This window comes from Copadichromis virginalis, linkage group LG1 (genome assembly GCF_057382275.1).
Source record: "Copadichromis virginalis isolate Kocher_CV1m ecotype Utaka linkage group LG1, C_Virginalis_male_GT1.1, whole genome shotgun sequence".
NCBI lineage: Eukaryota > Metazoa > Chordata > Actinopteri > Cichliformes > Cichlidae > Copadichromis > Copadichromis virginalis.
Genome location: NC_140618.1, coordinates 15,060,595 through 15,083,405, shown reverse-complemented (window position 1 = coordinate 15,083,405; position 22,811 = coordinate 15,060,595). Strand labels below are relative to the sequence as shown.

The 22,811-nt window shown below is 39.8% G+C and overlaps 1 protein-coding gene across 1 annotated transcript in view; it reads right to left on the bottom strand.

Annotated features, from left to right (window-relative positions):
* Positions 1–22,811, bottom strand: part of ush2a (Usher syndrome 2A (autosomal recessive, mild)) — a 220,544-nt gene that overhangs the window by 133,960 nt on the left and 63,773 nt on the right. The window contains exons 21-29 of the mRNA XM_085452171.1: positions 22,715–22,811; positions 22,385–22,613; positions 21,916–22,039; positions 20,553–20,700; positions 18,229–18,510; positions 14,891–15,066; positions 14,496–14,643; positions 4,600–4,706; positions 3,138–3,261 (exon numbers count right to left, since the gene is read on the bottom strand). The exon at positions 22,715–22,811 is cut by the window's right edge and continues 62 nt beyond it. Of these exons, the coding sequence (XP_085308297.1) occupies positions 3,138–3,261; positions 4,600–4,706; positions 14,496–14,643; positions 14,891–15,066; positions 18,229–18,510; positions 20,553–20,700; positions 21,916–22,039; positions 22,385–22,613; positions 22,715–22,811 (1,435 nt within the window). The remainder of the gene's footprint in view (positions 1–3,137; positions 3,262–4,599; positions 4,707–14,495; positions 14,644–14,890; positions 15,067–18,228; positions 18,511–20,552; positions 20,701–21,915; positions 22,040–22,384; positions 22,614–22,714) is intronic.

Here is a 22,811-nt window from a genome sequence, read left to right as displayed (position 1 = left end):
ATTACACCCATAGATTCTGCAGCAGCCCATTAAATATACAAATGACAGAATTAAAGAGCCCAGCCTCTTCTGATTAATCTTTAAATGGGGAAAAACTAATGATGTCTGTGCAAACTTTCCCTTCACACATTTCTCCCCCTCTCCTTCTCAACGTCAGTGCCTGGCAATCAATCATATTAATTAGGGAAAAATAATTTGTATCATTTAACATTTCCCTCTTTCCTGCTTAGTTGTTGCAGTAGCAGCTATTGCAACAATGTGCTGTTTAAGATGTGTCTGGATATTATCCAAGTCTATTTGTTCCTGCATTCATTTTTTAATTTTTTTTCCCCTAACATATTTGTGTGATGTTTCATCTCTCTTCATTTAATGTGGGTTAAAGAAATGCATCTGGATTAGCAAAAATATAAGCAGAACGTCATCTGCATTTCAAACAGCCCATTTCAGGCCCAATGAAGAATTACTAAAGTGAGGAGAGAGGACTGTGTAATCTATTTTGACCCATTTCAATTTAAATACATTATTTTATAAATAATAACATATGCCTGTCTTAACTGAGAGCCAATGTCCTTAATTCAAATATAAGCATGGACAGCAGAAAGTCAGGAGAGTTCTAGACACAGAAACATAATAAATAAGATGAATGAAGTAACATGGATTTCTTGAAACAAGCACTTACGAGGTTATTCATATTGTAGCATGACTGCATATAGTTATAATCTTGTTTTATCTAAAGTAAGATTCAGTGAGGGAAATATTGACTTAATGCTTCTTATTAAGCTTTAAGAAGCATCTTTAAACACACGCGACCAGACTTCATTTATGGAAACATGCACTCCTATCACAGTAATTGCACATGGAAAAGAACCTATTTGGCAAAAATATATCTTTATATTTTTTAATAAAGTGGCCATAAGGTAACAGGTGAAAGGGCAAATACATGCTAGATAACCTCAACCTTAACTAAGATTTAACATGTAGAATATTGACCCTGCTCAATGATGTGCCCTTAGTTTGCATGTAGGATATAGAAAGCTTGAGGAACCTCAATAAATATTAATATTCCTAAGATGATGTATGACGCTGACAGAGAAAAATGATGATTTGTTGTTTCATATAGAAGGCACATCACGATCTTCTGAGGCATCAATGCTGCTAGGCCAAAACAAAAAGTTCCCTTTAGATGTAAAAGGACGTCAATTCTAAGGAACACTTTATAAAATCTTTGTGACATGCGTCGTGGGGTATGGCGCAGTCCACCTGAACAGATAAATATTGTGCAAACATTCAGCACATAGAAAAATGTTACATTTGTCATTGCTTGAGTTGCAAGGTTTCCACAAGACAAAACGATTGACGAGTCTCCCCTTTTTGATCAATTGACTCTCGAGGGGGCATTACACTGCATTACATTCATAATCTAATTTGGCTTTGATTTGTTCGCTGTTCCGTGCGCTTCGATGGGAATAATTGTCTGTAGATGATGCTATTAGTATTGATGGTTGTAAAAGGGCGATGGTTTGAGGACTGCCGACACATTGATGGTCCAGAATAGATCCGGTCTGAAAGTGATTGTCTGATCCATTACCCTTTATGAAGGAGGAGAGCAGAGGAGATGAGAAGCGCCCCTCAATAACAAAAAGTCATCATCTATTTGCTGGCAGCATTTAGAGAGATCTATTTACCTTTGTACTGGAGAAGCAATGATGAGATCAAAAATTTGAATTCCTTGCTTTGGGATAAAAATACACGACTCAGTAAGTAAAATTAAGAAGCAACAAAACAATATAGGAGACAGGTTGGTCGGGTTTTTCTGACCGCGCACTCGCTCAGTATTTTAAGAATTCAATTGCCTTTCATGAAAAACATGAAATAAAGCAGTATTAATATTAATAACCAATTGTTTGCAAAAATAAAACACAGTACACAAAATGACATGTTAAGGAAGTAAATTAAAGCAGCAGAAGTCAAAAAGGAGACCAGAGATATACTTAAAATATCCTGTCTGAACTGTGAGCTTTATAAATTATATTTAATAAATATTGTTTTACTTACACTGTGTTCAGCCACATCTATGTTAACACCGGCATTAGTCATAACATTTAGAGACTACTCATCCTTTTAGTATATGCATGGAAAGAACAAGCAATTACAAAATCAAAAAAAAATATATATATATACTAAAATAGCTTATAATATTTGAATTTTTACAAATGTGTACAGCCTAAACAGAACATCCTTCTCACAGTAGTCTAATCAACCATTATAAGAAATTAAATGTTGTGGGAAATGTGAATTTCATGTTAAATGATTGCCGAATTTGTTGATCAATCACAATAATTAAGCTTACTTCTAGGATTGAGTTACTACTTATTTAGTATTGAAGTGAAGGCAAAAGCAACACCAGCCTGCTCTCTGAGTGTTTCATATGATATGTCTCCATAACAAAGTCTATTAAAACTTCAGATTCAGAACATGAACATGGAAGATGTGGAGTACATGGATGCCTACTTTATGGACTGCAAACATACTGTACTTTGGTATTTTAGATCAAGCAAAATTGGATTATAGAGGGAATCACATTTGAAAACTTTAATCTACTCAAAGCCAGAAATATGTCATACATTTAGGAAAAACTGCTTGGCCACAGATTTTTTTTCTTTACTTTTTATGACACAGTATTAAAATATCTTGGAAAGGTATTCTCTTAACACCAAAATACATTACTGGTGACAAAAGGTTTGTGTGGGACAGTGAAGTAATCTCAAGTGGCATCATAGAGCTTTGCTTGCTCAAATCCCACTGATTAGTATCAGCAGTCATTAATTATGAGCGTCAGACTGGGTGATGTTCTCAGATGAAGCAGAACATGTTTGGCTGTGCAGCTCAGCCCTCTAATGATGCTGGTAAACAGAAAGATAATTGTCCTTTAAGATGACTGGGGAAGTCATTCTAAAGGAATGTCACTTGAACACTGAGAAGAAGAGACAGTGCAGTCACTGTACACTAAAAAACACAGGGACGTATGTACACACCCTGTCACATACTCCCATACACAGTACACAGAAATGCACATATACATACCGTCTATTTACTAATAGACAGACACCTGCACGCATCTAAACATAATTTCTTACCTGTAAAATCGGTGTTGCTGGGAAGGATGTCACTGGGGAACTGATAGTAACTGTTTCCAGAAAATCTTGTTCCTCTGACAACTGGATCTTGCGGGTCAGAGAGAGAGACATCTGACCTTTCCACCTCAAAAAACCAAAATATGATAATGTATAAATATCTGGTATCTAGCATAGTGGTAGTACTCAAATTATAACTGCAGTCATAAATTGTAGTTAATTGTGTTTAGTATAAAATCACATACTAAAATTTTCCAAAAATAATAAACTGAGCAGATTTTTTTTGTTTTTAGATGACCATGTGTATATCAAATCCATTAAAACACTTAGGGCCATGTGGGCTTGCACTCTCAACATGGCACAGATCCTCTTTCTTACTACTTCCCATGAATCTCAGTATCAGAAATATTATTCCTCTATTTTAGACATAACCTGTGTGGCAGAGAATAAACAGTGGAATCATAGGCAGGAAGTTCTCATGATTTCTATGTACACACAGTGTGAATGATGAGATGACAAACAAAGACACACACTGGGGTTATTTCTCACTTCCAGCATGAAAAGAAAGTAATGTAGTCTGTGCCAGTGAGAAAACACAGAATCTTAGCTAACTTTGTTCAAGTATGGAATGATTTAGACTTTAAAACACTGACATGCTGGTAGCATTAGCTTTAGCCCCTGGGAACCACACACATGAGTGCCAACTTTTCAACTTAATTTAGGCCATATCTACAGTCATGCTTGTGGCTAGCATGGGTCTAGGCAAGGCAATAGATGAAAACAGTTATTTATTACTGTGAATTTCTGTTTAGCTGCAAACAAAGACAGACACCCTTGATGACCTCATAGTATCATATAACCTGCAGGCGTACTTGTGGTTCCTGGAGTATGTAAAAGTAGAATAGGAGTGAGAGCCTTCAGGCTTTAGGTCCCCTTTCTGTGGAACCAGCTTCCAGTTTGGATTCGAGAGACTGAAACCCTCTCTATTTTTAAGATTAGGCTTAAAACTTTCCTTTTTGATAAAGCATGTAGTTAGGGTTGGATCATGTGTCTAGGTTGCTGTGGGATTCCCATGATGCACTGAGTCCTTCTTCTTCTTGAGTGTGTTTATAAACCTCTCTGCATTTAATTATTAGTTATTGTTAATCTCTGTCTCTCTTCGACAGCATATTTTTTGTCCTGTCTTTATCCAATCACCCCCAACCGGTCGTGGCAGATGGCCGCCCCTCCCTGAGCCTGGTTCTGCCAGAGGTGTCTTCTTGTTAAAAGGGAGTTTTTCCTTCCCACTGTCGCCAAAGTGCTTGCTTATAGGGGGTCATATGATTGTTGGGATTTTCTCTGTTTTCTTTGTATTATTGTGGGGTCTTTACTATACAATATAAAGAACCTTGACACTACTGTTGTTGTGATTTTTGCGTTGTATAAATAAAATTGAATTGAATTGAGTGTAGGGCAGTGCTCTTACCTGATATAGAGGGTATGGTCCATTAAGTTGGGCAGGGGGGTCCCACTCTATCTGAATGGTAGTTTCATTTTCTGGATATAATCGAGGTGAAGACAATCCTGAAGGTGCTGAGAAGCAGAAAGTAAAGAAACGGAAAGGATGAACAGAAAGTGAATGTTAAATCAATGAAATATGAAGCCATTGTATTGTAAATGATGAAACTTTTCAAAAAAATTTGAAAAAGGTGTGTGCTTATTTTTTATTTGGTAGGACCTCTTCTTTGAACATTTTCCAAGTGTTTAATAATGAAGAAGACAATTGGTGTGGTTTTGAAAGCGAAATGGTTTCCCACTCTTGCTTGATATAGAATTTCAGTTGCTCAACAGTCAGGGCATCTTCTGTCAAGTTTTTTATTTGCAAATTAAACTAAATGTTCTCAACGGGTGGCAGGTTTGGACTGAAGGCAGGCCAGTTCAGTATCAGTGCTCTTTTACTACAGAGCTGTGGTGTTGTAATACATTGTTTCTCTGCAAAAAAATGTCTATGTAAAAAGCTAACCACAGCTAATTTACCCAAAAAACATTCATACACATTAAGAATAAATACATCTTGTGTGATTGGGCTTTCCTTCAGTAGAAGCTTATTTCTTTCAGGCTACACAAAAGTCCCATTTTCATTTAATAGAAGATCAATTTAATTTCCTTCGCTCACTCAAGGTGTTAAATTAAATGTCTCTTTGAAACATACTGTAAGGTACTGGAGAAGCAGTTTTAATACATAACATAAATAAATCTACCAGAGACTAGCTGATATAGGGAGGACAGATTTATAGGAATGGAGGAAAAGCATAGCAAGTGATAGACCGGTGTAGAGATGGGAAAGGTGTGTGTGTGTGTGTGTGTGTGTGTGTGTGTGTGTGTGTGTGTGTGTGTGTGTGTGTGTGTGTGTGTGTGCATTAAGTGTCCTTTCATTGTAGTGTTTCTCTTTAGATGTGTGGGTGTGTTTCAGTAATTGTCTAAATGGTTCGTGGTAGGAGTAAATTAGCTTTCAGTGACAACCATGCGGATTATCTTTAGTGTGACTTCTAACAGAGCCCTTAAAAGCAAAGTGGACAGCTTGTTTGGCGCCTCATCTTGGCACATCAAACCATAAATTACTGCCAATCGATAGCTTACCAGTCTATTGATATTGAGCTAGTGTGACATTTAGAACACTGTCAGTGGCACACACATATACAACATGGCCCTTGCTTTACACTGTGGTGTACTATTAATTAATTAATACATTTTTTTATGTATGCCATGTTGGTAAATAAATTTTCCTTCTTGATATGAGTGGGTAGAATAGTGATGCAGGGGTTTGAATCTGCCTGCCTTTCTGCGCAGAGCTTCCATGTTCTTCCTGTGGCTCTGGTAATTCCTGCCACAATCAAAAGGCATACTTATTATTCTAAGTGTGAATTGTTGGTCTGTCTTATATCTTATCAAAAAGTGGCAACTGTCAATTTTTTAGCCCACCTCCAACTAAGGAGGACCAACTTTATGTTAATAAAAAGATTTGTACATTAGCAGCAAAACAGCACAACATCAATATGAAAGTAAGTTTAATGATCCTCTGGAATCATCAAGGCATTTTCACCCAGAGGACTGCCACTCACTGGATATTCTCTCTCTTTCTGACCATTCTCTGTGAATCCAAGAAGTTATTTTGCATAAAAATCACAGTAAATTAGCAGTACTCAGAAAAGCCCTTCTGACATCAAAAACCATGCAATGTTCAAAGCCACTTAAGTCACCTTTATACCCATTAACCCTTCTCTATAAATTCAAATTCAAATTCAAATTTTTATTTGTCACGTACACAGTCATACACAGTACGATATGTAGTGAAATGCTTGGACAACTGCTCGTGACCTAAAGAAAACAAAAAAGGAAAAGGCTATGAATAAGAAAGGAAATAAATATGAAAAATTAAAAAGGGTAAATTTAACTAGGAAGGAATAAAATATAAATTAAGGTTAAAAATGAAATAACTGTACAACACAAATTAGAATGAAGGGTAAATTTAACTGGGAAGAATAAGATAAAGATAAATATATAAATTAAAGTTGAAAATAAAATAACTGTACAACAAAATACACAATACACAATATAGAACTATATAAGAATGTATGAAGAAATCTAAATATAAATAAATATATACACAATAACAGCAGCTGTACAAGTATTAACCGGAAATGAAGAATATAGTGACCAGTGGTGTGCAAAACCAAAGTCCAGAAAGTCCAGTGTGTGTGTAAGAACCATATGTGTGGGTCAGTACTGTGTGGTGGTGTGATTGAGAGACCGTATCGCCTGCGGGAAGAAGCTCATCCTCAGTCTCTCTGTGTTGGTCTTCAGGGAGCGGAATCGCTTTCCTGACCTCAACAGAGAGAACAGTCTGTTGTTGGGATGGCTGAGGTCCTTCACCATCTTCCTGGCCTTGGTCCAGCACCGCCTGCTGTAGATTGAGTGCAGGTCAGGGAGCTCGGAGCGGATGGTGCGCTCAGCTGACCGCACAACCCTCTGTAGAGCTCGTCTGTCCTGCATGGTGCTGTTCCCGAACCAGGTTAAGATGTTTCCCGCCAGGATGCTCTCTATGGTGCACGAGTAAAAGTTCCTGAGCACCTTGGAGGGCAGTTGGAAGTCTCTCAAGCGTCTGAGGTGGTAGAGACGCTGTCGGGCCTTTTTCACCACGGTGTTGATGTGACAGGACCATGACAGGTCCTGCGTGATGTGAACTCCGAGGTATTTGAAGCTGTCCACTCTCTCCACTGGGCACTCGTTGATGACGGGGGTCTGGTAGTTCCTCTCCTGCTTAGTGCTGAAGTCCACTATCAGCTCCTTTGTCTTACTGACGTTTAGAAGGAGGTTGTTCCTCTGGCACCAGTTCTCCAGATTCCTAATCTCCTTCAGGTAGGCCGTCTCGTTGTTATCAGAGATCAGGCCCACCACGACGGTGTCGTCAGCAAACTTGATGATGGTGGTGGAGCTGGTAGTGGCCACACAGTCATATGTGTACAAAGAGTACAGCAGGGGGCTCAGAACACACCCCTGGGGGGCTCCAGTGCTGAGAGTGGTGGAGGCTGAGACATGTCCGCCCATCCTTACTGCCTGTGGTCTGCCAGTTAGGAAGTTGGAGATCCACTGACACATAGATGAGCTGAGTCCCAGATGCTCCAGCTTGGTGGTGAGTGTGGAGGGAATTATGGTGTTAAATGCAGAGCTGTAGTCTATGAAGAGCATTTTAACATAATTCCCCCTTCTAGTGTCCAAGTGAGTGAGTGATGTGTGGAGGAGATGAGAGATGGCATCGTCTGTGGAACGATTTGGACGGTAAGCGAACTGTAGTGGGTCCAGTGTGTCTGGTAGTGAAGAATGAAGTCTCTGACCAGGCGTTCAAAGCACTTCATCACTACTGAGGTGAGGGCTACAGGGCGATAGTCATTGAGAGAAGCAGGGTGGGGTTTCTTCGGGACAGGAACAATGATGGACTCTTTGAAGCATGTGGGGATCACCGACTGAGATAAAGAGATGTTGAATATCTCAGTGAACACAGGAGCTAGCTGGTATGCGCAGTCTCTTAGGATACGACCTGGGATGCCGTCTGGTCCTGCTGCTTTCCTGGTGTTCACTCTCTTGAAGGCTCTCCTTACTTCATGCTCGGAGATGACGAGCACGTTTCCGGTGCTGGCAGTATCTTCCTGTCTGCAGCCGTTAGCGCCGCTAACACTAGCATTGTTGGAGACCTTAGCTGCAGCCTCGAAGCGAGCATAGAAAGTGTTCAGCTCGTCTGCCAGAGTCACGGCCGCGTTCGTCATACCGGTTGTTGGTGCTTTATAGTCCGTTATTGTCCTTAGTCCCCGCCACAGGCTCCTAGAGTCACTCTGTTGGAGTTGTGACTCTAGTTTCCTCCCGTAGCGCTGCTTCGCCTCTTTCACCGCCCTCCGCACGTTATATGACGCGGCTTTGTACGGGTCCATGTCCCCCGTCATGAGTCCCGTGTTGTAGGCAGCGGTGCGGGATCTCAGAGCGTTGCGGATGGTTTTATCCACCCACGGCTTCTGGTTGGGAAACGTTGTGATAGTCTTTGTCTCCACGGTATCATCCGCTAGTTTCCCGATGAATCCCACAACCGCTTCCGTAAACACGTTGACGTCATCGTCGGAGCTGTTTCTGAACATGCCCCAGTCTGCGTCATCGAGTGCGTCCTGTAACGCGGCCACCGATTGATCCGTCCAGCGCGCGACCTTCCTCTGAACCGGAACTTCCTGTTTTAGCCTTTGTTTGTATTTTGGCATGAGGAAGATGGCGGCGTGATCAGATTTGCCAAACGGGGGGCGGGATTGTGCCTTGTAGCCGTCCTTGACCGTAGTGTAGCAGTGGTCCAGTGTCCTTTCACCCCTGGTGGGGCAGGTGATGTGTTGATAAAAGTTCGGCGCTGCGCGTTTGAGGTTGGCGCTATTAAAGTCCCCCGTCACAATAAGCGCAGCATCCCGGTGTTGTGTCTGGTGCTGTGTGAGTGCCTCATGCAGCTCGCATAAGGCGGTGACCGTGTCCGTTTGTGGTGGAATATAAACGGCACTTACAATGACCGATGTAAATTCCCGAGGTAGATAAAAAGGACGACACATGATGGACAGTAGTTCCAGATTTGGTGTGCAGGGGCTTGTGAGAGGAACCAAGTTCGCACTGTTGCACCAGTTGTTGTTCACCATTAAACACACGCCGCCTCCCCTTGACTTCCCCGAGTCCCGTGTCCTGTCCATGCGGTGAACCGAGAAGAACTCGGCCGGCTGGATGGCGTGGTCCGGCACCGCTGGGTTCAGCCATGTCTCGGTGAAGCAGAGGAGATTACAGTCCCGAATGTCTCTCTGGAACTTTATCCTGGCCCTGAGGTCGTCAAGCTTGTTCTCCAGTGACTGGACGTTGGCGAGCAGGATGCTAGGCAGAGGTGTGCGGTGTGCACGAGCTCTCAGCCTGTTCCTGACGCCGGCTCGCTTCCCTCTAGGCCGCCGCCGCTTCCCTTTGTTCTCCCTCGAGATCTCACTCGGCCAGCTCGGATCCGGAGTTAAAAACTTCGAATTGTGAGTACATTGTATACCAATAGAAACAAGAGTGTCACTGTCATACCTAATGTACCCAATGGTGATGATTTTGCCGATTTAGAAACGCTGAAAACTAACTTAAAAAACAAAGACAAAGAAAAAGTGGTCGGAGCAGTCGTGACGGCAGCCGACCTCACCGGCGCCATCTTATACATGTCCAAACCATCTCAACCTTGCTTCTCCTACATTGTCTATACTCATTTCTATCCTTGTCCGTTTTGTTCACTCCCAATGAAAATTTTTGCATCTTCAACTTTGCCACCTCCAGTTTGGCTTCTTGTCTTTTTTTGTGTCACTATCTCCAAACTACACATTATAACAGGTCTCACAACTTATAAACCCTTTACCCTTGCTGCTATCCCGTCAAAATTCACACAGTATTCAAAAATCTAGTTAAAAAGTCCACTGCCCTCCCTCTTAGACGTTTCCATTTCCTCTTCTCTTGTTTTTCTTTCAGTGTCCAGCTTCACATACAACCCACTGTAAGCCTTTGTCACCTCCTGCTACTTTCTTCATCCCCTTGACTATCCCACTGTTTATTTGCTAACCTCTTCATTTGAATAAGTTCTTGTACTTCCTCATTCCACTGCCAAATCTCATTGTCTTCTGTTTCCTTTCTGTCCATTTGACAGAATGTGTATTCTCGGAAAAGTGGTTGCAGGAGGTGAGCTGGCATTTGTTTGAAGCCAGCTCACCTCCTGCAACCACTTTTCCGAGAATTCGCGCTTCCTTTGCGGTTCGGACTCCTTCTGACATTTCTTTGGAGGTGGAGGAACACCAAAGTAATTGCTTAAAGGAGCTTGCTTCTTCGACATCTTTAAGAGTTCTAAACAAATGTCTGTCCTTCTCCAGAAAATCTTATGTACGCAAACGCGCGTTGCAACTTCTTATCTGGTGCGCGTCTTTTATTTTGACAGCACATGTGCACCTGCGAACCACTTATGTGCACCCCTGACTATGCTTTCTTTGTCATCTGGTGACTCTTCCTTACCACACAGAGCCTGTATCAACTACTCGCCAAACTCTGAACGACATTCTTCCTCTGCCTTCACTCGCTTCCTCTTCTTGATACCTAGAGCCATCATACAGACTAACATCTGATGCTGCCTAGCTACATTTCCCCCAGATAATGTAGACATAATTTACCTGAATGCACCTTCCTCCTTATATATGACCCACGTTTCTTCTTCTTGAAATGCGTGTTTAACAGGCAGGTTAGAGGTAGCAGCCAGTTAACATGCTCTCTCTATTTGTGCACCAACATGTCAAATGTCATCCAGCAGCTTATGTTCTTTAATCACTTAATCAGTTATTGCATTACTGAGGATAATATCTACTAGCATAAATTAATATTAGTTCCCAGCAATGACCGGGTTGTATTTCGACACAAGTCTAAAACACAATAAAACCTGGACACAGATGTCCATATTAGAGAAAAACATTTCAAATGTGACAGAACTATAGGATAGTGTTATCGTTGTTGATAGAGTTTGAGTGTGTGTTCATGTTTGAATCATGAAAGACAGTTTCTTTCTTACTGACCAGGCTGATTGTACAATCTGGTTGTATATTTTCTGCATGTCATGTATTCATTTATTGAATCTGCTTGTTCATTTAGTGAAATTAACTTAACATTATGACACATCAAGTTTGACAAAACCCACTTGCTTTATTATGAGTATACGGAAAAACACACCACACATACACACACAAGGTTAACAGTCCACCAGAAAGGTTAATTTTAGCTGCCGACATGGTAATGAAGCAGCTAAATCATGGGCCAGCTCCCAGGAGCAATTGTGCGTGTGCGTGTGTGTGTGTGTTTCCTGTTTTTACAGCAACTGACATGTCTTAACAGGCTCTTAGCATACAGTTACACCACGCACATAAGCACACCACTTATTGACATGGCGATCCCTTGCCATGCATATTTCTCTTCTCAAGAAGGGCCTCAGGCCAATTATGCGTAAATCAATAAAGTTCCTGTTCTGTTGAGTGGTGTTACAGTGTGAGTGCACGTGTGTATGTGTCTCTGTGTGCATGTCTTGTAGAACAAGACTTTATGGATGTAGGATACATAAAACATCACCATCAGACCCTGATTAGCCACTCACTTTACTTTGTGATCAATAACTTTGTGGGAAGATACACACACACTGAAACAATTGCAAATGCATCAACACAGGTGGACAGGAGACCTCTTTCCTTGAGTCGTTACGTCTGTCTCAGTGTGCGCGCTAATGTTTAGTCATGTGCTTCGGTGTAACTCCGGTGGATTCACAGATGCTGTCTGTTCACTTACAGCAGATGGTAGCTGGCTCTAATGGCCCAGCGTCATGTGTGGAAGATTTATCAGAGCATCTGTATCATGCTCAAGTACACCTTATGAGGAGTACCACTGAATGTGAAGATATTTCTACTACAGAGGTTTTTTCAGGTCATGTTCCTTTCATTCAGCTTGCAAGAGAAAAGCTGGAGACCTTTTTGTTGACTAAAGAAGGTTTCAGTCAACAAACAGTTTGGTGTCCCAAATAGGAAGGGTTTTTATTAATTGTGCTGTAGCCAGTGCTGAGGCACTTCTTTATTAGAAGGGCACATTTTAAGATGTGCACATATGTATAATCCAAGATTGTCTCTGCAGGGGGATACAAGAAGCAGAGCAGAAAGCAATGAGTCAATCCAGATTTTACAGGCTGGGAAAGAGCTCCAATGACGAAAAAAAAAAAGATTAATAAAAAAGTGCTAACCCCCAGCCTCTCCAGCATCTATGACATAAATTTAAAGATTCTAGGTGATTTTCAGAAAAGTTGACCTCTGACCTTGAGGTTGAGGTCACTGAGATTTGAACTCGTCTGAGATTTTTATTAGATCTACCTATAGTGTCAATTAGAAAATCCTAGATGGCATCTTTCTCAATTTATTGTGTTCACAAGATTTTCAGAAAACTTGACCTCTGACCTTGAGGTTAAGGTCACTCTGACTTGAACTTGTTCAAGACTTTTAGTAGCTGCACCTACCAAAATCCTACGCTGCCTCATTCTCAAGTTATCATATTGACAAACGTGGGTGTCCATATGTTTGACGACAATACCCCACCAGCCTTATAAAAACCTCTTTATTTTGGCAGTAGACTTCTAATGGGGTTATTAGTGGTCCAAAAAGTACATAACTGTAGACAACTAACAACAGCATGCAAAAAGAGGCTTTTCCAACAGATGCATTTGAAGTAAAACCAAACAAAAATAAAAAGACGCCAGCAGCTTTTCAGAATTTGTATAATTCTTCTAATTACAACTCCCTACTGATATGCTACCATGTTTTTATAAAGGAATGTAACAGTATTCGCCCAGTGCATGTTAGATTGAGGTCTTAAAGATTATTGTTAAATATTTTTTGTCAAGTGCAAAGATTATTGCTAAACTGAAAGAAGAAAAAAAGTAATCTGATGCAGCAGAAGCTTAACACCCAGTGGAGGAGCAAACGCTATGCAAATTGTTTTGAGATTAAAAAAAAATAAAAAATCTGCTAAACGGCATATGCCATTATCATTTCTTATAGTTGAAACAAAAGACATCTTTGGCGTTGGATGAAACAAAACGGTGGCAACAGATGTGGCTGTTAAAAATACATTCAAAAAGTCAACTGGGTACAATAAGCCATATTGAACTGTACTGTATTACAGTCAAGAGAAGTCTTTGGAATCACTTAAAATAAACATTGTCGCTGTGTCAACAGATGTAGCCATTAAAAATACATTTAAAAAGTCCACCAATTACAATATGAAGCATCATTCATCACAATAAACACAAGGAATGACTTTTTGAGAATTGTATGAAATGAAAATATTCCCTATGTCAACAGATGTAGCTGTTCAGAATATGTTCAAAAGCTGAATTCCCTAAGCAAGTATTTATAGATGAAAGGTTTTTGTTTTACAACTCTGCGCGCCCATTGTCTATTCACCTAAAGAGATAAACAAAACAAAAAAGACAAAAACATAACATGAGCAGCAAGCGTAGACACCGTGAGTGAACAGATGGAAAAGTGTGTTGCACGGTCAAGTGCGCCTCTGAGTGCAATATGTATATTTCAGAGTGATTCATGTTCCTCTGCTGCCATGTGCTATTTGTGTGTGAGTGAAAGAGCCCAGCAGATAGCAAGTGAAAGATGGACAGGGGGGGGGGGGGGGGGGGGCTGAGAAAGCAACAGACTATCAAGACAGACAGAAAAAGACATTAAATCAGTATTCTGTGTGTGTCCATGTCACCGTCCACTGATCAATTAGTGCTCATCTAGGCACCAGAGATTTGTGCCTGAGTTATTAAACATAGCTAATTCATCCTACTTCCATAAAGGTTATAAATCCACAGAAGAGCGAGAGGGATTGTATATGTGTTTCTGTAATTCTGTGTGTGTTTGATTCATGGCCAGCAGGAAGTGTGTGCTACGCCACATTTTTCTCCTTGTAATTAACAGTAAATTGTTTTTACTGCCGTGCACCATGAATATCCCCCCTAGTTAACATGACCAATGCTGTCGCCACTCAAGTACCCGATGACTGACTGAGTGCTTTTGGGTGTGTGTGTCTGTTTGTGTGTGCATATGTCAGAGGTTTGTTTTGCAGTTGTTATGCAAACACCACACTATGTAAAATAACTACTATTATACTTTAAAAAGGACAATATTTGGGAACTATCAGTATTTCATTATTGCCGAGAAGCGTGCATTTGTTTATGTCTGTGTGTGTTTTGCATAAATCTTTATGCTCTACCTGCTGGTAAGGTCCATCCAGTGCTTGGCAGACTGGTAATGCAACCTGCTTTTGTGCAGAGTGTAACAGTGAAGTTGTACACGTGATAAGGTTTCAATCCTTTCACTACGTAAACTGGATGGGATGATGGGCCCACTCTATGCAACACCTGCAAAACACAGGGACAAGGAATATAAAAACAGAAACAGAAGAGAACAAAGAGACTATCCCATTTTTTTTTTTTTTTAGAAAATCCCTACATTGTGAAAAGTTAGTGAAAATGACCTAATACGAAAGCATTTATCTTCAAAATAAATGTCATTTGCTGTATATTACATTTCTGCCAGGTAAGCTCTTTTTTTTTTTGGTAGGTTGTCCTGGCAATTATTTCCAATTTTATGTGTGAATGTGCTTACCTGACTAATAACCGGAGGGGCATATGGATTGTTGGTCTGTTCGGTTACCAGGTTGACTCGATATTCTGTCACCTGTCCTCTGGCGATGACCCCGTGGTCTTCAGCAGTGCTCCAGGTTACTTTAAGACTGGTAGACGACAGTGCGGACACTTCTGGAGGAGCCATAAACTCTGGCACTGGAAACACATATTGCACCGTTTTCATTATCAGACCTCCATGCCACAGATCAGCTATTTACAGAGAGCACAAAGAGCATAAGCATATCCTAAGCTAACACACAAGTTATTACAGGGTAAAGTAAATCTGATTGCAAGCTAACACTCTAATACACATTGTGACTTTTCAGGGGGTCTGTAGATTAGGCATTTGTCTATCTGTATACAGATTTAATTTCAATGCAGCCAAAATTATGTATAAAGCAGCATTATAAAGGTTTTAATCAGAGACATTTACACCGAGGAAGACCGCAACCTGCTCTCTGAACAACAGCTCTTTCCTGCTAATTTCTTCTTATGTAGCTTACAAACTTGTAACAAACTGAAAACAAAGTCACCAATGCAAAAAAATAATTTTACAGCAGGGTAAATACTTAGCAAATCAGCAATTTGCAGCACAGCAGACACCAAGTACAGTTTCAAGTGAGGGGGTTTCACTAATTTTTCACTAATTTTCAGTACACTCCTTGCACATGACCATTTTTATAGGAATATTTCTCGTTTCTAACCCACTTAACAATGACCTGATTCAATCATAAAAAGGCACCTAACTGAAGGGATGAACCAGAGTTGTGTCTACACAGGTAGGCAACTTAGCTAAACATAACCCAATATATAAAAAGTATCTTTAGACACTTTGTTACAAGGAGCCTGTCACAAAAGACATAATTTGTCCAATTTCTTTAGTTGAATCTATATAAAAAAAAAATCTGTGTGTGTGTGTGTGGGGGGGGGGCAAGTACATCGTGGTTAGTGCTGAAAATTACAACACAGTGTACTGCTCCCTTTGAGTCAATGTACTGTAGCTCACTCAATAGTCTCTTTTGTCCTCTCCTTGTTTCTCTCTTCTTTATATGACAGTGATCATTCAAATATTTTTTTTTATCTTATTACAACTGGATTTCTGTTTAAATGATTGGATAGGCTATCTTGCTATATATAAAACCCATGAAAAATTATAATCAAGATCAAGCAATATTTTCTTAATTTATACACATACATGTACCTGCTTGTAATAAATAGAATCAGTAGTATTAAAAACATTAACTACCTTAATTAAAAGCCCAAATTACGCTAGCCCATCCAAAATCAGAATCTTGGCGATAAGCCTGGGTTCTGTCATGGTCTGGGGCTGCAATCCAGTCAGTGGTGCTGAATGCAGAAAAGTACCATCAGATTTTGATCAAGCATGCAATACCATCTGGAAAGCCTCTGATTGGCAAACACTTCATTTTTTAGTATGACAATGATCCCAAACACGGCCAATGCTGTAAAAGCATGCCTGCCTAGAAAAACACACAGTGGAATACTATCAGTCATGGACTGGCCTCCCCAGAGCCTGGACCTCAACATTAATGAAGCAGTGTGGGATCATCATGATAGAGAACGGAACAAAAAGCTGCCAACATCCAAAGAAGAACTTTGGAAAGTCCTTCAAGAAGCCTGGAAAGCAATTCCTGAAGTTTGCTTCAAGAAATAACAAGGACGCTTACCTAAGAGAGCTCAGGCTGCTTTGAGAAATAAAGGTGGCCATAGTAAATATTCATTTTCAAGTTTGTTAGACCTGTAACATGTGTTTGAAAGTTTAAATACACTGTTGCATCACTTTCCCAACAAACATGGAGAACACAATACTCCAGGATAACAAAGGTCAAAGGTCTGTCCTCCTCAGGATGGTTTTGAAAAATTCATGATTTTGCCTCTCAGACATGCAAGTGGTAACTAACCTTGTTCTGTATTATATCAGTACAAATACAATTCCAAACCGCTTGATATGATGGATATTTTCTGTGCAACTACTGCTTTTTTAGTAATTCATTCATTCATTTGCTGCTTCTTTTATTGTATGTGTAGTGCTGGTGTTTGGTTATAGTTATGTCTTTGTTTGTAAGATTAGGAACAAGTGTTTTATAAATACCTTGGCTTTGTGTTTCTGTTCTTAACAAATCAAGCCCCAACTTATATCACTTGTTATCTAATTTTAGGTTTGCTTCTAAAGTCACTTTTAGGTATTCATTAACAGCCTTTTATGTTTATTAAGCCAACTCTTGAAGTGGCATAGTGATGCAGGGGTTAGCACTGCTGCCTCACATGAACTTCTGTATTCTAACAAAAAGACATATTCAGAGAGGTTAGTGGATATTATGTGGTCTTAATGGATTTAAGTATTTCATAATTCTATGGTTGTGATAGCCACTATTACATGACAGATTAGAGAGAAGGATTCTTTATTCTGCTGTTGATGCCATCTAACTGTGAAATATGCTGTGAAATGTGATTCACGGTAGACATAACCACAGTCATATTCTTTCTTTCTAACTCAGCCCATGTACGCGCACCAACACTGACACACATCCCACATTCAAAATGGTGTTATCATATGCTTGTTATCCAGACACATAGCTTAGAGTGACGTTGGAGGCAATCATTTAGTCCTAATGAGCCATATCATCCCTTTGAAATTCAAATACCTTAATGAGTTTCCCCTCCCCCACACACAGTTTTTCTTTCCTCCTTCCTTCCCTGCTTTCTTTTTCTACAATCTATCTCACAAATACTCACTAATTTTAATATAGTACAAAAGATCATTTAACCAACAGCAATGGCATCTGGTGTGTAGCTACATTTTAACCAAAATGTCACTCAATTCCAATTTGTTTTTAGATCTGGGGTCCATCAGTTATTGACAGGCCTTAATTTAACATCATAAGTTAAAAATTTAACTCTTTTAAATTTTAAGCAAGCTCTTTGGAGTGTCTGAATGCGAATCATTTTGTCTGAATATAGGTGTAATACAGAATCGGATTTTTCTGATTCAGCCATGGAAGGCCATGAAAGGAAAACCTAGCTTAAAAAATCCATACTGGACACACCACTGAGTCATTGATGGTTGCCAGCTGGATAAAAGTCAGCCCGTTAACACTGAAATGGAACTGCCATCTTTGGGCAAGCCCCTTTCTGATAATTGCCCAGAAAACATTAACCACTGAAGGCTTTTGTTTCACACAGCTACAGTGCCTAACTAGATTTTACTTGGTTATTTCCCTGATTCCTTAACTTACTGTAAATACACCCAGTGAGTAAAAGTCAGCTGTTGAAATCATGAACACGAGATATACAAACCTCCCTCCATGGTGCGTGCTGAGGTCCACCCAGATGTACAACTTCCTGCAATATTGGTGCTTACAACTCTCATCTGGTATGTTGAAAAAGCCTCTAGACCAGTTACATTAGTACTGGTCTCAGGGGGTGACATTAAGCTTTTATTGGCTATGTTGGAACTTAAGGAGACACTTGGATCCAGCCAACTAGAGCTGAAAAACACCCTCTTTTCAATAGCAAGACTCGAAAGGTTCTGTGACTCCACTGGCCCACGGAGAAAGACCTCATACTTTGTGATAACACCTGTACAAAAAGAAAACAAATGTTAAATCAGTCTCTGAGATTACCTCTGATGTCTGCTAAAACAAAAGCTCTTCATCGAAACAATTATTTAGGAAATTAAAGAAGGAAAGCAACAGCTGCAGCTGCAGGGTTTGTTAAGAAAATACTGTCTGCACAGTTTATTTGTGCTCTAACACAACACTTTAGTTATTGTTAGTAATAGTAACAATAGTCCTTTCAAATTCATATCGTGATTACTACAAATGTTGAAGTAAAAAAAAACAAACATAGAATACAATTAGTAAATAGTAATGGATGCAATGCAGTTTTGTTGACGACTTGTTGAAATGAAAACAACATTGTGTTAAAATGAGGAGAGAGCACCATGAAAACAAGTATGAAATCTACAAATCCTCTGTGTACGATTAAAGGTTTTCAATTGTTGTGGTTATAAAATAACACTTCAAATGATAGAAATATAAATTATAAATAAAAACAAATACGGTAATGCAAATGTCTGTTTTGGCAGCTTTGTTTGCCCTGAGCTTAACATGCTCTTACTTCTTTCCTTTACTGTTCTTTGATGTCACGTAGGTTTTTATTCTTTATACTTTAAATGATTAGGTATTATGTATTATATAAAAAGTGTAGCTTCTACAACTGCAACAAATTTAGTTTATTAGAAATCTTAACAACAGTTAACTATCCTTAGCCAATCAAACTACTCTCTGGAACTCCTAATAACTTTACTGAAAATCCCTCTGCATCACTAGTAGATCATTAAATGTTGGAAAATAGAAAATCTATAATAGATATATTCATTCTTTAGCAGTATTTACTCTCCAAGTTCATTGAAAAAATTAAAAGCTTATATACAATTATAAAATTAAATAAAAATGAAAAACTTGTGCAAAAAGTAGTGCCAAAAAGCGCCAAAAAGCAGAAGACATGTTACACAGCAAAAAATAAGGTACAAACCCACCATTATGGAGAGGCTCCACATTTGCAAATAAGTACTGAGCAGGTCTTAGCAATACTGCTAACCAGATGCACGTTATGATGTCTGTCCCTCAACTCAATGAGGAAAAACAAAAACTGGTGTAGGCAGATGTGTGCATTTTAAAACTGATCATTTCCACCCGAACACCACTTCAGTTTCTTATTATTTTCACAGAAGCACTGACCACACAGGCAAGAATAGCCGTATTATAAAAGAGTTACTTTAACTTGACTTCTCATTGAATGCTTCACTTTGAATGCACGGAGCTGGGACGACTGAAATGGAGAACTAACATAAAGATTGCCTGATAAGGAGAGAGAACAAAATCAAAATGGAGAGGTGAGAAGGATGCTAAATGATTAACTAATGACAATGAAATGACACACAAAACCATATTAAGTGAGCTTTATATGACACTGCGAGGGAAACAGATCAACAGATGGGGAGGGGAAAAAAGAGACACAGGCAGAGAGAAACCCAGGTTAGAGGGCTTTGTTTTACACTGAGCCTTAGAGCCAATACAAAGCTCTCTGGATTTACAAAAGGCAGTTCCAGTTCAGTGTGTATTTCTGTGTGTGTGTGCGTGCATTTGTGTGTGTGTGAGTTGGTTTAAGTTGACTCTCATGTGTCTTGAATGACACAGCCCTGAAGCTTTGCCACTAGGTAAGTGTTTCATGTACAAAATGTGTGTCATTTATTCTACTGTATTATTAATTTTGAAACAGGCATTAACATTATAATGCAATTGTTATTTACTTAAAATAAACAATGTATTCTTAATTGCAAAGCTATAAGCAATTTTTTTCTCTTGGCAGTGAGACCTTCTATGATGCATGGTATGTAGACAGTGATACTGCTGCAGAATGCTAAGGGTTACGTTGGGAGTGACCAGGATGGACAAGAGAAAATCACAGAGAAGAGTTATAGATAAAGTGAAAGAGTACAAGAAGAGAGTTGGTGTGACAGAAGAACAAGGAATAATGTAAAATGGATAAAAAGCAGAAAAGTAAGTATTACACATTAGATGAGATTACCATACGAGTGTGTATATTTGTGGTCATACCATTAGGCTCACTGGGGGGCTCCCAAGAAGCATGCAGAGTATGAGGTCCTATGGCAGTGATTCTAGGAGGGGGCTGGTTTTGTGGGGGGGCAGAGGCTGTCAGAAGAGACAGTGGTGGGCTAGAAGTGCATCCCCCAGAAGAACACGCCTGTTGAAAAGGTTAAACAGTTTTCATTGTTATTTTTTAGTCTGTAAATAATGTAAATATGTAAATATAAATATTTTTAAAAAGTAGTTCAAGCTTACTTTCTATATTATTTTAAAGCTATAGCTACCATCAGCCACAACATTAAAAACACAGATGGGTGAACAACTGTGATGGTTCTGGGAAAGAGTACGGTATATTTAAATAGCAAGCCTTGTGTGGTGGTCCGTAAATGCAGTGTGTAGTAACTACCATGGTGCTCCAACTGATGAACCAGTGACTGTGTCACTGGCATAGAAGTCCCATTGATTCATGTGTGAAGTAAAGGCTGACATAAGTGGTTCAATCTCACAGAGGAACTGCACAAATGACAGAAACCCTTAATACAGGCTAAGACAGAATGGTGTCAGAACGCTGTCCCACTGAAAGCACCGTTACAGGCATGTAAGTATCTTGAAAGAATAATGGAAATGGAAGAAGGTAGCAAAATCGGGGGCCGGTTTCACAATAATAACTGGTTTCTAAGGTTACACCTGTTTCTTGTTTAGTTTAATGCAGACTGCTTCACAAAAACTGATTAACCAGTGACACTCAACATAAAAAGGGAAAAAGGTGCTCCTATTTGAGAGCAAAGAAATGTGAAGCAGATGTAGCAGAGAGCTGCCCCTCCCTGAGCCTGGTTCGGCGGGAGGTGTCTTCCTGTCAAAAGGGAGGTTTTCCCTCCCACTATCGCCAAAGCGCTTGCTCATAGGGGGTAAAATGGGGTTTTCTCTGTTTTCTTTGTATTATTGTACGGTCTTTACATTACAATGTAAAGTGCCTTGAGACAACTGTTGTTGTGATTTGGCACTATTTAAATAAAACTGAATTGAATTGAAAAGTTTTCAAAGGTTTTGTAAAACCAATCCCTAATGACTGGATTCTATGAATACCCCTTCTTGGAAATGTTGTTTTCTGATTGTTTTTTACAGCAGGGTAATAAAATAGGACAAGACAAAGAGTTCAAGGAGTCTAATCATTGGGTGCCTCAACTCCAAAGTTACAGGACCAGTTGCCTGATACAATGGGACATATGGGATTGCATCACAGTTTAGACCTTTTTTGGGAACATGAGGAGGACCTACACCACATTAGTCAGGTGGTTGTAACATTGTCGCTGATTAATACATATCTTTGTACTCAGTTGTGCCATAAACAGTGGACATTTGTCATACCTACCTCTAGTATTATAGTATATTGGGTGAAGGGCTTTAAACCACTTGACACAGCTTCTGTAGATAAGCCTGTGTAGTGAATGGCAGGCTCTGCTTCACTGGATGACTCCATGGAGGATAACACAAACCTATGTGTGACAACAACAGTAATAAGTATTTCTTTTTGTCTGTATTTCTTCATTGCTCACAATCACTCAACATCTTTCAGTTAAAACTAGTGCTGGAACATCACAGAGGCCTACAGGATAAGATGCATACCACGTAAACTGTACGGTCACTGGTTCAAAATAAAGACAGTGATTTAAAGCTATGGAAGCAGGCTGCTGGTGCAAATCACATCCCAGTTTCTTCTACCACATTTGTGACAGCTGAAAATGGTTTGTGCATTTAAAGACTCATATGTTTCTTTTCCATCCTAAGCGGTATGCCTCTAAGTCTTTAACCACACCTCCCTCTTTTCCCTTTTTACTTACCTCTCCACTGGGCCTGTATCATTTCGTGGTGTGCTCCAGTTAAAGCTAGCACTAGTTGGACCTGGTCTTCCCACAAGATTTAAATGGAGCTGGTCTGCTTCAGGTGGTGCACCTAAAGTTCGATATGAAGCTGATGCACTTGTTGTCGCACCAGCTACATTAGCTGTTAGAAGCCAGTAAGAGTAGTTGGTGAAGGGAGACAGACTAATGTCTTCAAAAGATTCAGGGCCTTAAAATGGAAAGAACAAAGGAATAGGTAGGAAATTAATTTAGGGAGGAGAAAGACCAAAGAATATTTACATGTGTGTGATACGCTGTGTCGATACATACTAAAAGGATAGCGACTTTGGACAGTATGCACTGACTGTCCATCCCTAATGAGTGTGTAGTTGAGTATGTGAGAGTTTGGGGAGTCCGGTGGATGCCA